This window comes from Ptychodera flava, chromosome 1 (assembly GCF_041260155.1).
Source record: "Ptychodera flava strain L36383 chromosome 1, AS_Pfla_20210202, whole genome shotgun sequence".
Taxonomy (NCBI): domain Eukaryota; kingdom Metazoa; phylum Hemichordata; class Enteropneusta; family Ptychoderidae; genus Ptychodera; species Ptychodera flava.
Window position 1 is genome coordinate 37095793 of NC_091928.1, and position 14246 is coordinate 37110038.

At 38.3% G+C, this 14246-nt stretch overlaps 1 protein-coding gene across 1 annotated transcript; it reads right to left on the reverse strand.

Annotated features, from left to right (window-relative positions):
* Nucleotides 1-13391: 13391 nt before the first annotated feature.
* On the reverse strand, nt 13392-13796 carry LOC139144581 (uncharacterized). The gene has a single exon (XM_070715308.1). The coding sequence runs from the start codon at nt 13794-13796 to the stop codon at nt 13392-13394; it is 405 nt and encodes a 134-aa protein (XP_070571409.1).
* Between the last annotated feature and the right edge of the window lie 450 nt (nt 13797-14246).

The window sequence follows — 14246 nt, forward strand, 5'->3', positions numbered from 1 at the left end:
TAAACGTTTTACAAAGGCTGTTAAACATTTCATTACAATAAGGCTGCCAAGATCGGTGTCAAGGGTTTTTATAATAATTTTTTCTGGACTCTCTCTAGTTTTACAATCAAGTACTTTTGGTAAGAAGACCAAAAGTGAGAATGATATTCAATATAGTTTCTAATGAGAGAGACGTAAAAAGTTGTCAACACATTGGTAATGTTAAAATATTTACATGTTCGTATAGCCAATCCAAGCTTTCTGAACGCCTTGTTACAATATGATTTGTATGTATGCTCCAGTGAAGTTCACTAGTCAATAACACACCGAGATCCTTCACACATTGTTTACGACTTATGATTGTGCGCTTGTTACATCTATATGGAAAGGTGATGGCAGTCCGTTTCATTGTAAAAGAAATCGTAAAACATTTGGCACAATCAAGTGGTGATTTTCAAATTGAATCGTCTGTCAACTTGACAACACGGGGGATGTCACGTTGCAAATTTACATAATATGGTTTGTCTTTTACATGCATCAGCATATGGTGATAGTGTCGAATGGTTGAGACACTCGGACATATCATTTACATAGAGTGTAGAAAACAAAGGGTCTAAGATTGACCTTGGAGGTACAACCGAGTGACTGTCCCAAGTTGACACTCAACTCCCTGGGGAGCAAACAACAGCTCACTTGTGCAGCCAATAAGCGCAGCAGAGCTAAACGCACACATTACAACCACTGTCCTACCAGGTACCCATCACTCCTGGGTGGGGAGTAGCAATGAAGAATAAAGTGCCTTGCTCAAGGACACAACACAATAACCATGCCAGGGCTCGAAATCGCCATCCTTTGATCATGAATCCACTGCTCTAGCCACTGGCCCATGATGCCATGATGTAATAGAAAGAGGGTCGCTCGACTTTAAAACAAGCAAAAAAAGCAACTGGCGATGTTAATTATAAGTTCCTACCACTCAAACAACATTTTCAAAGGCTTCATTAAAGATTAGTTCGTTAGATATGTTTGCTCTTGAAACAGAAATGTGGCCTTATAAAAAAGGTCAATGTCTTCAAAAAGCGGTTACGAAACAAACAGAAATACCTCATATCAAAAGATATTAATGCAACAAAAAAAGTAAGTGATACCTAATCGATGAAATAAGAGTAATGACGTAACAACAGAACTTGCCTACACAATCTTTGTTCATTAATCAAAACCAGCCTAATCAAAGTAGGTCTGATAAAAAACCTGGAAATTAATGGTGCTATCAAGCACTGGCCACTGTTTCCAGAAAACCTATCATATCGTATTATAGGAAGAAGAACGTAAACGACTTCAACAAAAAAAAAACGAGCACAAGGAGAGTATAAACTAAGTGACAGACCAACAATTCATGCAATAATAAGAGCACAACTTAACAATTCGGGTATCTCTCTTTGATTAACAGTGGCTACCATCAAATTAAACACGTGGGAATACAAACCCATTTGAATGACTGATAAAGAGACACCATTTTGCCCTAAATACATTATGAGGAATCACAAACATAAAACCCTTTTGGGACAAAGGTCACATGGCCAGGGTGAAACCACTAAGCCATTCATCGGCTTCTCGCTGTGTTTCAGCTATCATGAAATTACATTGATGTTACTCACTTTAACGTATCACTAACAAATGTTGAATGGGCGTGTGAAGTTGCCTTGATTCTCTTTACATCTATTCAATTTTTCAAGCAAAGACCATTGTTAATAATCAATAATCTCATAATAATTTGTTACTGTTTAGCTTATTAGCTATGTTTTGTTACATTATGAAAAACAAATACAAATTGTACATTGTCTTTACACTCTCGTTCTGTCAAGTAAAGGAGCTATTTTACTAACTATAGTGAAATTCAAAATTTAATTTTGTTAATTTTGGTTTTATTGCGTCATCATAATAATTATATTGCACCAACTACAAGTTTGTCTTTAATTTGGGGTATTATTTCAGTTAAGGCAATACATTGCTGAAAAAATCTTCGCTAGCAGTATCTTAACATTATCAGAAAATATTGTAATGAAGCTGACAACTAGGAATTATCAAGATTAGTCATCCATCATTTTCTCAATTACTTATTGGAATGTATCTTTCTTTAATGCTCTTAAGTTTCAATGTAATCTTTCTTATAGTTTATTTAAGCAATAACCCCCGCCGCAGGAGGGTATACACGAGATTTTGGTACAATGCGCGACATATAGCACGAGCCGATAGGCGAGTGCTATATGGAGCGAATTGTACCAAAATCGAGTGTATACCCGACTGCGAAGGGGGTTATTGCTATTATATTATATCAACTTGCGTGTATTTGTTGTCTTACTAAAGTTACTTGGGTATTTTCATCACTATGAGCGCCAAATGCAGAAAACGGACGTCTGAGAGATCGAACGTCGGAAATTCTGCGCCCGAGACCGAGCATTTTTATAAGTTGGGATTCCGTACAGGCACACAGTATCCTACGATAAATACGCATTACGTCCATATCGACATTGCATTTTATTCGCGTGGAACACGAACGATACTTGTCAAAAAATACCCGCTGCACTCACACAGAAAAATGGGTCAAGAGTTCAAATCAAAAGAAAAAAGTAACAATTTTTTTCGTTAATTTACATAAGAACAATAGTCCTGGCTTTTTCTGGCATACTAAAAATAGATTTGTCTCATTCTGTACCGCATACCGTCGCGACATTCAGTGGTGGCACAGTGAAATTACAGGATCTATTTTTGATGGATAATTTGGACGTTAATTGTACCAGAAAACAAGCAGTTTTAAAATAATCCGATGACTGCAACTGTGATGAACAGTTGTGCAGATTCTGAGTGTGTTGCCCGATGCAGGGAGAGCTGGACGCCGACACTGCTCGTTGCATTTGATGTCAAATATCGTCGCAGTCGCCAGGAGTCATCCCATTGTTATTTTGAACTTCTTGGTCTACATCGTTAGGACATCCCGATCTGTTATACCGTAGCTCAAACTTTGGTAAATAATATCTGACATACCGTTACTGTGAGGAAGTGTCAATTTATTTGCGTATGAACGAATACTATCTTCATTTTAAAGAGGGGTACTAGGATATATCGCGTCTCCACTCCCGCAATATCAAGCAAAGTGCACGGTGCGCTGTCGCCCTAATATTTGTGTGCATCATACCCCAAACGTGCTGCTTCAGAGATGTCTTTCATCACCGATCCCAACTTATTTACACCAAGAGGTGAGTAACAGACCCACACTTTATCTGTGTATCAAAATTCGGTCTTCGGTCTTTGAAACAAAGTGGACTGTTTCGGTCTTTCTCGAGGGTCTATGGTTGTAGATAGCACCGACCGGGCAATTTTCGAAAATGCTGGTTTAGGGGCCCGTTTTAGCACTGCTATCAGTGCTAAAACAGTATTTTAGCATCGGTAGAATGAGCTCTCGTCCAATCAGAATGGCGCATGGTAGCATGATATAATATAATTAATGTTTACTATGCTACAAAACTGTTTGCAAGAGACCCAAGCTGCAACATTCCATACCCAAGCTGTTATAATCCATACCAAAGCTATGAAGATACTATCAGTCTTCATACACGAGCCAATGGCAGTACGTTTAGAAATCATGTGACAGTAATCAACCAATCAGAAGAACATAAGCGTGGGCAAGCATTAGAGAAGGGTATAAATGACCCAAATTAGGCTTTAGAAAATAGAATGAACTTGAACAAGACCTGATCTGACAGTCTGTAATAAAGAAGTCCTGCCCTAAAGCTACACCTGTGTCAGTGTATGTAGAAGTAATGGCCGACGCTACCACTTCGGCTGACATTTTGAATTTGGTTGGACATTTGGCATTTTTGATGTCATCATAATAATTGATTTGGTATTTTATCATTTTTAAGTTGTTAAATGGCGGCCATTTTAAATTCCTGACTTCATCGAGCCCTTCAAGTGGCCCAAATATTTTGAACAATAGCCAATTTCAATCTACACATATATGCGTACCTTAATAGCAAATTTTGCACTTTTGTCATCTGTGTAACGATCTTGCTGTTTTTTGTTGCTTGCCACTTGACTAGTATACTAACTTAATCTTTTCTTGTGCAACCATAGACAGTAGAAAGGCTAAATAATGTACAGATAAATTCCATGCAACAAAATATTAAATAGGATGTAATTGTTTTTATATGGTAAATTGTATCACTAATTGTAGTGAACTACATTTCGCAAGAGTGTACAACAGTTGCCAACCATTTTGTACTTTGATGGATGGTGCATCAAAATGTGTTCAACTGCACTTGACCGTGAATATCATGAGCTAAGGTCAATAGAAGCTATTCGATATCTTACGAACAGTCACTCTGGCTTAACAAATGTAATAATGTGAGCATGGTCTCATTGACGCTATTTTTTTCTGAAAGGGAAGCGAGAACCCGCTCAAACATATATTAGTGCCATGCTTTAACAAATGTAATAATGTGAGCATGGTCTCATTGACGCTATTTTTTTCTGAAAGGGAAGCGAGAACCCGCTCAAACATATATTAGTGCCATGTGGTATGATCATTTTGCTCATTGGTAGTATATGCCCCCTGAAAGTGTAGGACTTACTTTTTGCTCAAAATGTCAACAATGAAATTTTCAATCATTTTCTTTCAAACATAAGACTGAGAATCAGGGATCCAAGTGCAAATTCTGCTGTACAAGAGAAGTACTTTACCATTTATATAACCTCTAAACCAAGACGTCAGGTGACATATAATCCATAATATTTTTGCTCATAAGTCGAACATCACTAAATTCACCAAAGTTCAGGTCACACAAGGAACGTTTGAAATGTTTGGTTGATAATGTAGAAAAGAGTAAATTTATAAATATTATAATTGTTAATACTTTTTAGAAAATATACTAAACCGGGTCATTGCTTTCATCTTTTTCATGTTTGTCTGCAAAGTTCATTTTACGTTTACTCCAATTACCGTAAATGTCTATATTAAGAAGTTTTGTTTCTATTTTTGTGAAACCTTCAGGAATGCTTCCGTCCTACAGCTTTCATATTAAGTTTACAGATTAATACGGCCGACAGCCTGTGTTTTGCAAATGTCGATTACGTTTGCACAGTTCCTTCTTAATTTTAGTTATAACTGTCAAAATATACTATGTTTCAGTTATAGTTGATTTATGTGCCATGAATTGATTATGTCAACAATGATGAAGTTTAGAGTAAGAAAAGTCAAGAAATACATGTTGCAGTTATTTCTACATTCATTTTTGATGTCATGCACTGGTTCAGTTTATAAGAAAATTGTATTGAATAGATTTTATTCTTTTTTTCCGTAATCATAGCCATATTTCGAGAAACAGGGTATGAATATGTTCTATCGTATTGTACGCAAAATCTTTTGAAGATATTCAAAATACCGGTTATATGATATTATATCACGATATGAAGTGTTCAATTATATCAGTTTCAAATTAGTATGCTTCTTGTGATTCACATTTTTGCAATAAACACTATGAATTGCCGAAGTAATTAATTGCCTAATTGATAAACCTGAAGTTGAATAACTATTTGTTCTCGTTTAACCAGCTTTGTAATGGAGTATCTCCAGACAACAGCAAATTCTAAGGCTGCTATCTTGATAATCAGTGACAGATGGGGATCTCCATTCCAGGGTGGTATTCCAGCCGCTGTACGCCTCCTTGCCCGACTATTCAATTCGTTAGGGTTTGTCATTTATTGCACTGTTTTGAAAGTTACAGAAGAGGAAGACAAAGATGCAAAGAAATTAAATGTCACATTAGTTCTCCCTAAACTGAGAGGGTCTTTAGATTGGTCGGAAAAAAACAAACCATGCCGTAAGTGGCTACTCTCACATGAATCTTACTTTGGAAATTTGAAAAATCTGGCAAAAACAGCAAATATTAAAATAGTTCTAGGGTTTGCACTGGCGACATCTGAGGCCTCTTGTAACATTAAAGATAATGTGTTTATAACGGCTAAATATTACATCACAAATCTTTGGCCATGTGACAAACTACCTCCTAGTATTCTTGGCTGTAGCAAAAAAATTCTAATAAAGCTTATAAATATGTTACAAGAAACTCATCACAAAGAAGCTGATTCAGTCACATCTATTGATCACAAAACTTTTCAGTCTTTTATCAACACTCTGAAAACAGACATGCATTTTCAAATCTTGCCGACACCGGAAAAGAAATATTTCTCGTCAAATCCACCAAGCCAATCCCTAGAAATTAGTGAGAAACAAATGTTCTCATGTTTGGAGGAACACGATGAACTTGAAATCAGTACCCATATCAATTTGACGAAAGAAATTAACTCAGCTGCTATAAACTATCATACAGTTCGCCAAGAACAACTGAAATGGGTAATTCACGGTGTGCAGTCAACAAAGGAAGAGGACATAATTAATACTCTAAAGCCATTTCGCCATCTTGAAATAGTACCAAGGCCAAGGTTTTCTTCATGTTTAATTGAAAATGATCTTCGTTGTTCTCACCTTGTCCTTATCCCACCCAAATCCCCTGGGATAAACTCTCTTCATCTTCTTATATCAACTCTGGCTACTGGAATACCACTGCTGGTTGCTATGTATTCCCCAAGTCATGATTTCATAAAGACGTATTTCAAAGATTATGAGGATGACATGGTTGTTGATATGGCAACTCCAGAAGCGTTATCAGAAAAGATACTACACATCTTCAGGAATTACCAATGCTTCCTCAAGAAAGCAGCTGCAATAAAAGAAAAATTCAAGAAGAAAACAGTGGCACTCATTGATGACCTCAACCATAGATTTATAGATCACGTGACGACAGAATGTGATTTGGCACGTTTTCTACCACCAGCACACACTGGCAATGGGGGTAGCTCAACAGGTAAGTTGTGTACAGGAAAGACAAATCTGCAAATTTATGCCATTTCCAGATTAATTTAAATGATAAGTCAGCAGAAAACAAACTTGTAATCTGTTAGTCTTGATTGTAACAGTCCAGCAGCAAGATCAAAGCATGTTTCTATGAACTGAAATGCATAGTTGTGGAGTCCCATACAACATGCATTTGATTTATTTGTATGCATGTATATGCAATTCAATGTCTGCATGAAGAAGATACTAATCCAAGATATATATAATGGAATACCACCATGAGATATCTAAAAACGTGCAATAATCTTTATCCATGACAAAAGAGGGTGACAATGGAGTATAACTAAATACAATAGCGTCAATGCAGCTGAAAGCACAACTGAAAAAATGAGATTTCGATCGCGATTCTTCCAGAGTACTGTTGATTTCTCATAACAATTTATGATTTGCATCCTTGAGATTCTTTAGTTAAGTCTGCCATGTCTTCCATGTGTAGACAAATTCACAGACAAGTTGTAAAAATTTTTAAAAAGTACCTTTTAAACATATTTTTCTTCTCAATTCTCATTTAAATGATTTGGAACATTATGCATGATTAAGAAAGGAGAATAGCATTTTCATAAAATTTGCAACTGATTGTGCCTTCAGCCATACAGAATAATGTGATGGAAAGTAGGGAGACTAGGTATACACGTTTTTATGAAATAAAGGTTCTTGAATCTTTCCAATGGAAATGACAAAGAAACTTCGCATGCTAAGTTTTCTCAGAGAATGACCCCTTTCAGTTCCTCTTAACCTTGCTGCCTGAAAGTATGACACTTGTAGTACCTACAGAATGTGTCCTTTTATGATTATTTATGGTTATTATTTGGAAAATTGCACCGAAATATCTAAACGTGCTTTTACTAGATATTATTTAATTTGTATGCAGAACTGAACTGGATATTATTTAATTTGTATGCAGAACTGAACAAGTTATTATAAAAGTAACATCCAATGATGCAAATTAAAGAGAATTTGTGGGTAATTATTGTTCTATGTCTTCCATTATCCCAAACCATTTTCATGATATTATGTGTAGAAAACGAACAAAAAGGTTAACTCAGCAGTTTCCGTATAAAACGAAATTCATTACAAAATAAAGTTAATTGCTAAGTCAGGGATAGAATACTAGCTGTAAAAGTGTACAGACTACTTATCTCAGCTGGGACGCAAGCTCCAGTCTCAGAGTTGTACCAGTCAGTCCGATGAATGAACAGTCCTTTGGCTTGCAGGCTTGAAGCTGCACAAAGTCCACAGTATATATTTTGATTTTCAGAAGTTTTCTTTGACATGGCTCGAGTAATAGCACATGAAGAAATTAGCGGGAATTTCCTCTTCTATGGCTCTGGATTCTGATCTAAACTAGGATTATCAGTCACGGGTGGATTAGTTATGACCTTGTCCCTAGCAAAGGTCGTTTCCAAAGAGAAGGTATATCCATTCAAAAGGCAAAAAGGCCTTATACCTAAAGTAACAGGTCCAGAAACAAAGTCTGAAGACAAGTAGACATTATGGAGAGGAACAGGAATGTAGTCATTACAATCTACCCCTTAATAAGAACTTTAGAACCTGAAAATGAATTTTCAGAAAACTATCTTGAGGAGAATTGACCTTGACCTCATTTATCGGGGATAAGAGGGATTTAACCTCAGAAAATGTGTTGCACACATTATTAGACTCTTATTGAGTTGATGAAGAAATAAAGCTGGTTGGCTTAGATCCACTTTGACTACTTTGACCTTCACGTCTTTTTCAATTTGAAACAATCTGACACGGCCGTCTTTCTTACAATAATTACAAGAAAGTGCACCAGACTGTTTGTCAGTAGAAGATTGAGACTTGGGATATGATGATGTGGAAGTGTAACCTGAACTCTGTGAACTGTTGTCAACTGATTTCTACTCTCCTTTGAGAAATTCTTGGGTGAAAAGGAGGAGTTAGATTTCCCTGCATTGTTTCAATATGAAAAGGAGTGGGATGGTTTGCTGAGAATGAAGATTTGTGGGTCAATGAATAATCATCGGCCAAAGGTGCAGCAACCTCCAATGTATCGGCCTTTTGTTCATTGAAAAATGTCTTGATGTCACTCCAGATGCACCTTTTGAAGTCCTCAATTAAAACAAGCTGTCGTAATTTGTCATAATTTTGACTGACCTTTTCAGAAGAACACCAACGATCAACAGTTGTTCAGTTGTTCTTTTGTTCGCGCAAATTCAACATAAGTTTGATCCTTCGCCTTCTCACAATTCCTAAATTTCTGACGGTAAGCTTCAGGCACCAACTCATAGCCCTTGAGAATTAATTCCTTCACAGAATCATAATTTAAAGCCTGCTCTACTGACAACTGTATGTAAATTTCTCTGTCTTTATTCCCCACCAAAACACTTTGCAAAAGCATAGACCAGGAATCCCTAGGTCAATTCCGACTCTGGGCAATTTATCAAAATGAAGGAAATATTTGTCAACATCCTTTTCTTAGAAAGGGGGAACTAACCTGAAATGCTTAGTGATGTCAAAACTGTCGGAAGGGGAGAATTTTCCTGACTGTCCAAGCTCTAAACGTTTCATTTCTAATCTTTCTTTCATTTGTAATTCTTTTTCTTTCTGTCTTTCTTCCATTTCTTACACCTGTCTCTCTTTTTCCATTTGTAATTCCATTTTCTTAAGTTCAAAATTTGCCTGTATTTCTAATTCCAATTTTCTTAGTTCGAAGGTAGACTCGGGCTCATAATCTTTCAAGGTGGATTCCTCAAATTGGCCTAAATCAACTAAATTTGTTGAAATATGGTACTCTTTTTCCCTTTTGCGTATAGATCTTTTTACTTCTACTTCAATTAAATTGGCCAGTGTTATAAGGTCGTCTTTTCTCAGGGAATCAAATGTGTTGGGGGGGGGGGAGGTGTGTGTACACCTGATAGTTCTCTCGCTTTCCCCAAGAAGCAGGTTCACAAGGAAACTGAGACACGCAGAGACACACTTTTCATACACTCAAAGTCGTGTGTTTTATTCGTATAACTAACGTACATGCGCTGTCTGATCATGTGACAGGAAACTGGCGGGAAACTCAGTTACTATGGAAACGCACACCAAATGTGTGATCTGTCTATAACATGTTTGCTTTCCGACATCCTCCGGGGCACCAAATGAACTATTGAATGTTCAACTGTGAAAACTACTAAGTTCGATAGCAGTAATAACTGATATAGAAACAGTAAACTCAATGAAACAACAAACACCTCCATCAAGTGTCATTTGTGAAACGAATCTCGTGATACTTTGTAACATTTAGAAATATCAAAGTTTGAAAGTCAATGATTTGTAAGTCTCTAATCTGAACATGAAATCCAACAAACAAAGTTAAATTTTTAAACTTCAACATACTCCAATAAACGTTATTAACACTAGAGTGATACTTTCACTGTGTCTTTACTCATTGATCAGTTAGACTCTCTATCCATCGTTTAATGATTTTGCATGCCTTAACTGCAGATTTCCGCGTAGAGCATCCTTTCGCATGGGGTACATCAGTCTGTTCTGGTATTGTCCTCCACAACATCGGCTGATGTCTTGTCTGATTTGCAGCGTATCTCCAGTGGGTATAGCTTAGATATAGGGCGTGTTGTGTTACCTTGCTTTGTTCTGATTGTTACGGAACGTACTAGTCCATCATGTTCGTATTTCAGCTCTTCCACCACAGCAAGGTTCCAGTTCAGTCTGTGTTTGTCATCGCTATGTACAATTACCACATCGCCAGTCTTTATTGCGTTTCCAGCTTTCCCTTTCACATAGTGACGTTCATGGAGGGCAGGTAAGTACTCTGTATACCATCGACACCGAAAGTAATTCATCAGTTTTGCAAGATACCTTGTGCGGTTTTCCAGATCGCTCCATTTCTCTGTGGTACTCATTGTGAATGTAGGGTGGTGATTTCACTGTCATCGGTCAGCTCAAGTGGAAGTGTGTTAATGGTACTACCCTAGAGTAACAGTGATGGAGTCAATGGTACATCATCTCCGACGTACGTCAGTGGGCGCTCGTTGAGCATGGCTCCAACCTCAGCAACCACAGTAGTAAGTTCATCTAGGGTTGTCCGTGCGCGTCCTAGAAATTTCTTTATGGCTGTTTTCGTAAGTCCGATTAACCTCTCCCAGAACCAACCAAACCATGGGCTCTCTTTGGAATGAACAGCCATCCTACTCGATTGTTGATCATGTGACGTTGTACCTGTCTGGACTCTACTATCTTGTGTATTTTCATCATATGCTGACATATACGTGGATGCATTGTCTGAAATGATCTTGCTGGGAAATGAATGACGGGCTGAGAAACGTCTGAACGCATTCAGAAATGTCTTCGAAGACAGATCAGTAACAACTTCTAAATGCACGGCACGTGTTGAGGCACATGTGAATTGGCAGAAGTATACTTTATCTTCAGAATTTCTTGTAGGAGAAATGACATATAGAGCTCCAGTGAAATCTATGCCGGTCACTGTGAAGGGCGGAGCATCGGTAACTCTGTAGGACTGGAGAGGTCACGTTATCAGCATTCTGTATGGCTTCCCTGCTATTTTATGGCACTTGACGCATTTCCGAAGTACAGCTTTCACACTTTCACTTATGCGAGGAATCTAGTAACGTTGTCAAATATTTGTCACGGTTGCCTGCATTCCTGAGTGAAGTACTCTGATGTGAGCCTGTTGTATGACAAGTCTTGTGAATGCGTGGTTTCTGGGTAGTAGTATGGGAAATTTCGTCTCCTCGTTGATCGGTGCGTTATGGAGCCTTCCACCCAGATGAAGCCATTTCTGTCTATGAGCAACCATAACTGTCTCACCAGGGTTCTCTCATGGTCCTTGTTTTTCTTAAGGCAGCGATTTTGTTGACTGCATTTCGGCTTGAATTCCTGTGATCCATAGGGCTTCTGCGTCCCTGATATCTTGCACTGAAATATGTTAGGGTTCCCCATGGGAGGCTTGCTTCCTCTCAGTTTTGAAGTAAACTTCAATACGTACGCGGTGACATGAAGCAGTTTTCTCAGGGAGCTGTAGCGATTGGCATCAATCAGTTTATGGATACCGAATTCCACAGTCTTGTCAGCTGGGCTTGTGGTTGACATACTGGGCTTGTCTGGTTGATTGATTGCTTCTTGTTGCAGTAGCACTTTGCTATCGAAGATGTCGCAGATCGGCCAATCACCATCACTTAACCAATGTGGACCCTTCAACCATAGGTCTGAGTGTCTCAACTCACTGGCTGTAATTCCTCTTGTGAGCTAGTCTGCAGGGTTATCCTTTGTAGGGGCAGTATTTTACTTCGAAATCATGCTTTTTGATTTCATTGACTCTATTTTGTACGAAGACTGGTAGCTTCTTGTTTCCCACAATCCAATGGATAACTGCTTGGTTGTCGATCCATACTGTTGTCTTTCTGAGGGAAAGAGTACATTGCAGAGCATTTTTCACATGGTTTGCGAGTCTGGTTGATATGATAGCACCTATCAGTTTTAAGCATGGCAGTGAGATATCCTTCAGGTGTTTTACACGACTCTTGGCCATAACAAGCGACGTTAGTTTACCATGCGTTATGTAGACTGCAGCAAAATAAGCACTCTGACTGGCATCGGAAAACACATGTAGTTCATATTCCTTTTCTTTTGTTAACTCTTTGATGTACTGGCGGTTGAACTGTATGACTAGGGCATCTCTGAGGTTGTGCCATTCCTGCTCTAAATGTTCAGGTATTTCTTCATCCCATCCTCGTTTTTTGTTGCCACAGTTCTTGGATGAGCTTCTTTGCTCTCACATGGACTGGTGAAAGGTATCGGAATGGGTCAGAGATACTTAATGTGGTGCGTACTATCTTATCTCTCATTTTGTAGCAGGGGTGTCCTCATCGAAGTTTTTCTTCACATATGTTAACTTATCAGACTGCATTATCCATATCATACCAAGAGTACTAACTTCACCCTTTGATTCTGCTATTTTGTCATTCTTCGCAACTTCATTCAGTTTCTCGTCATTTGATACCCATGATCGTAGTCGAAAGCCACCACTGGACATGACAGAGTTTGCTTCTTTGCAGTATGTCATTGTGTCCTTTGTATAAACAACACCGCTAACAATATTGTCCACGTACACGTTCTTTGCGATATCTGATGTGACGTGTCGATGGGTTTTCTTCAAGGTGTGTTTTCACAACAGAGTTCAAGATGAATGGTGAACACACTGCACCAAACAGCACCACATTGAAACGGTATGTTTTAAACTGACTCTCTGGATTGTCAGGATCTGAAGTCCACAGGAATTGGGTATAGTCACGATCTGTATTGGCCAACTGCACATGAAGGAATGCCTTCTCAATATCACTCGTAAATCCTACGTTGTGAAACGTAGCAGTATAGAGCTTAGATCATTCAACAAGTTCGGATCTGTCTCTAAACAATCGTTTAGGCTTGGTCATTCTGATGACTTCTGGCAGCTACAATCATACACAATACGGATAGGTGTAGTTTTAGAATCCTTGCTGACTGCATGGTGTGGCAAGTAATGGCCTTTTGAATGGTCTGCATTATCCATGTTGCTGATAAATCCCTTGGCTACTTGATCCATGATGATATCATCATACTTATGTCTGAGTTCTGGTTCTAGTCTGCGCACCATTGATCGGGTTCTCAAATTGGCAATCTCAAAATTGGTGGGTAGTGGTTGATGGTCTTCACGCCATGGCAAACTTGCGATGTATTGACCTTCCAATGACCTTTCCAAATGTGTTTCACAATATTTTTCAAACCAACCGTTGTTGGTGCTATCAGTGCACTTCTCTTTGATGCCTGAAGTCTCTAAGTCCCAGTATTGCGACATTATCTCTTGGTCTGCCTTACTGCCAGTCATGACATGCAGTATTGTTATAGATGAGTACTCTCCATGTTGGTTGGTCCTGAAAGGAGATACCCAAATTTGGATGACATGGCTGTTGGTCCAGCACCTCTACGGATATCATCTCCCACTACTGTCCAATAGTAGTCTGCCCCAATGAGAATGTCAATTTCTGCCGTTTCACTACCAAGACATTAAGTAATGTTGAGTTCCTTTAAATGTGAAAGATCCAGCACTGATCTTGTTAAATGAGCTCTCATGGGAGTTGAAATTCTTGGTATTATGAGCACTTTAACTGATATGTTAGGTCCGGTGACCATTTCAAGATGAACCATTGTGTTGTTCATGGCACGAATATCATTTGAAGTTAAACCAAAGGGCGCCAAGTTGATTTTCTTAGTCCCTTGCATCTGTAGTTTGAGTAGATTAGCACAG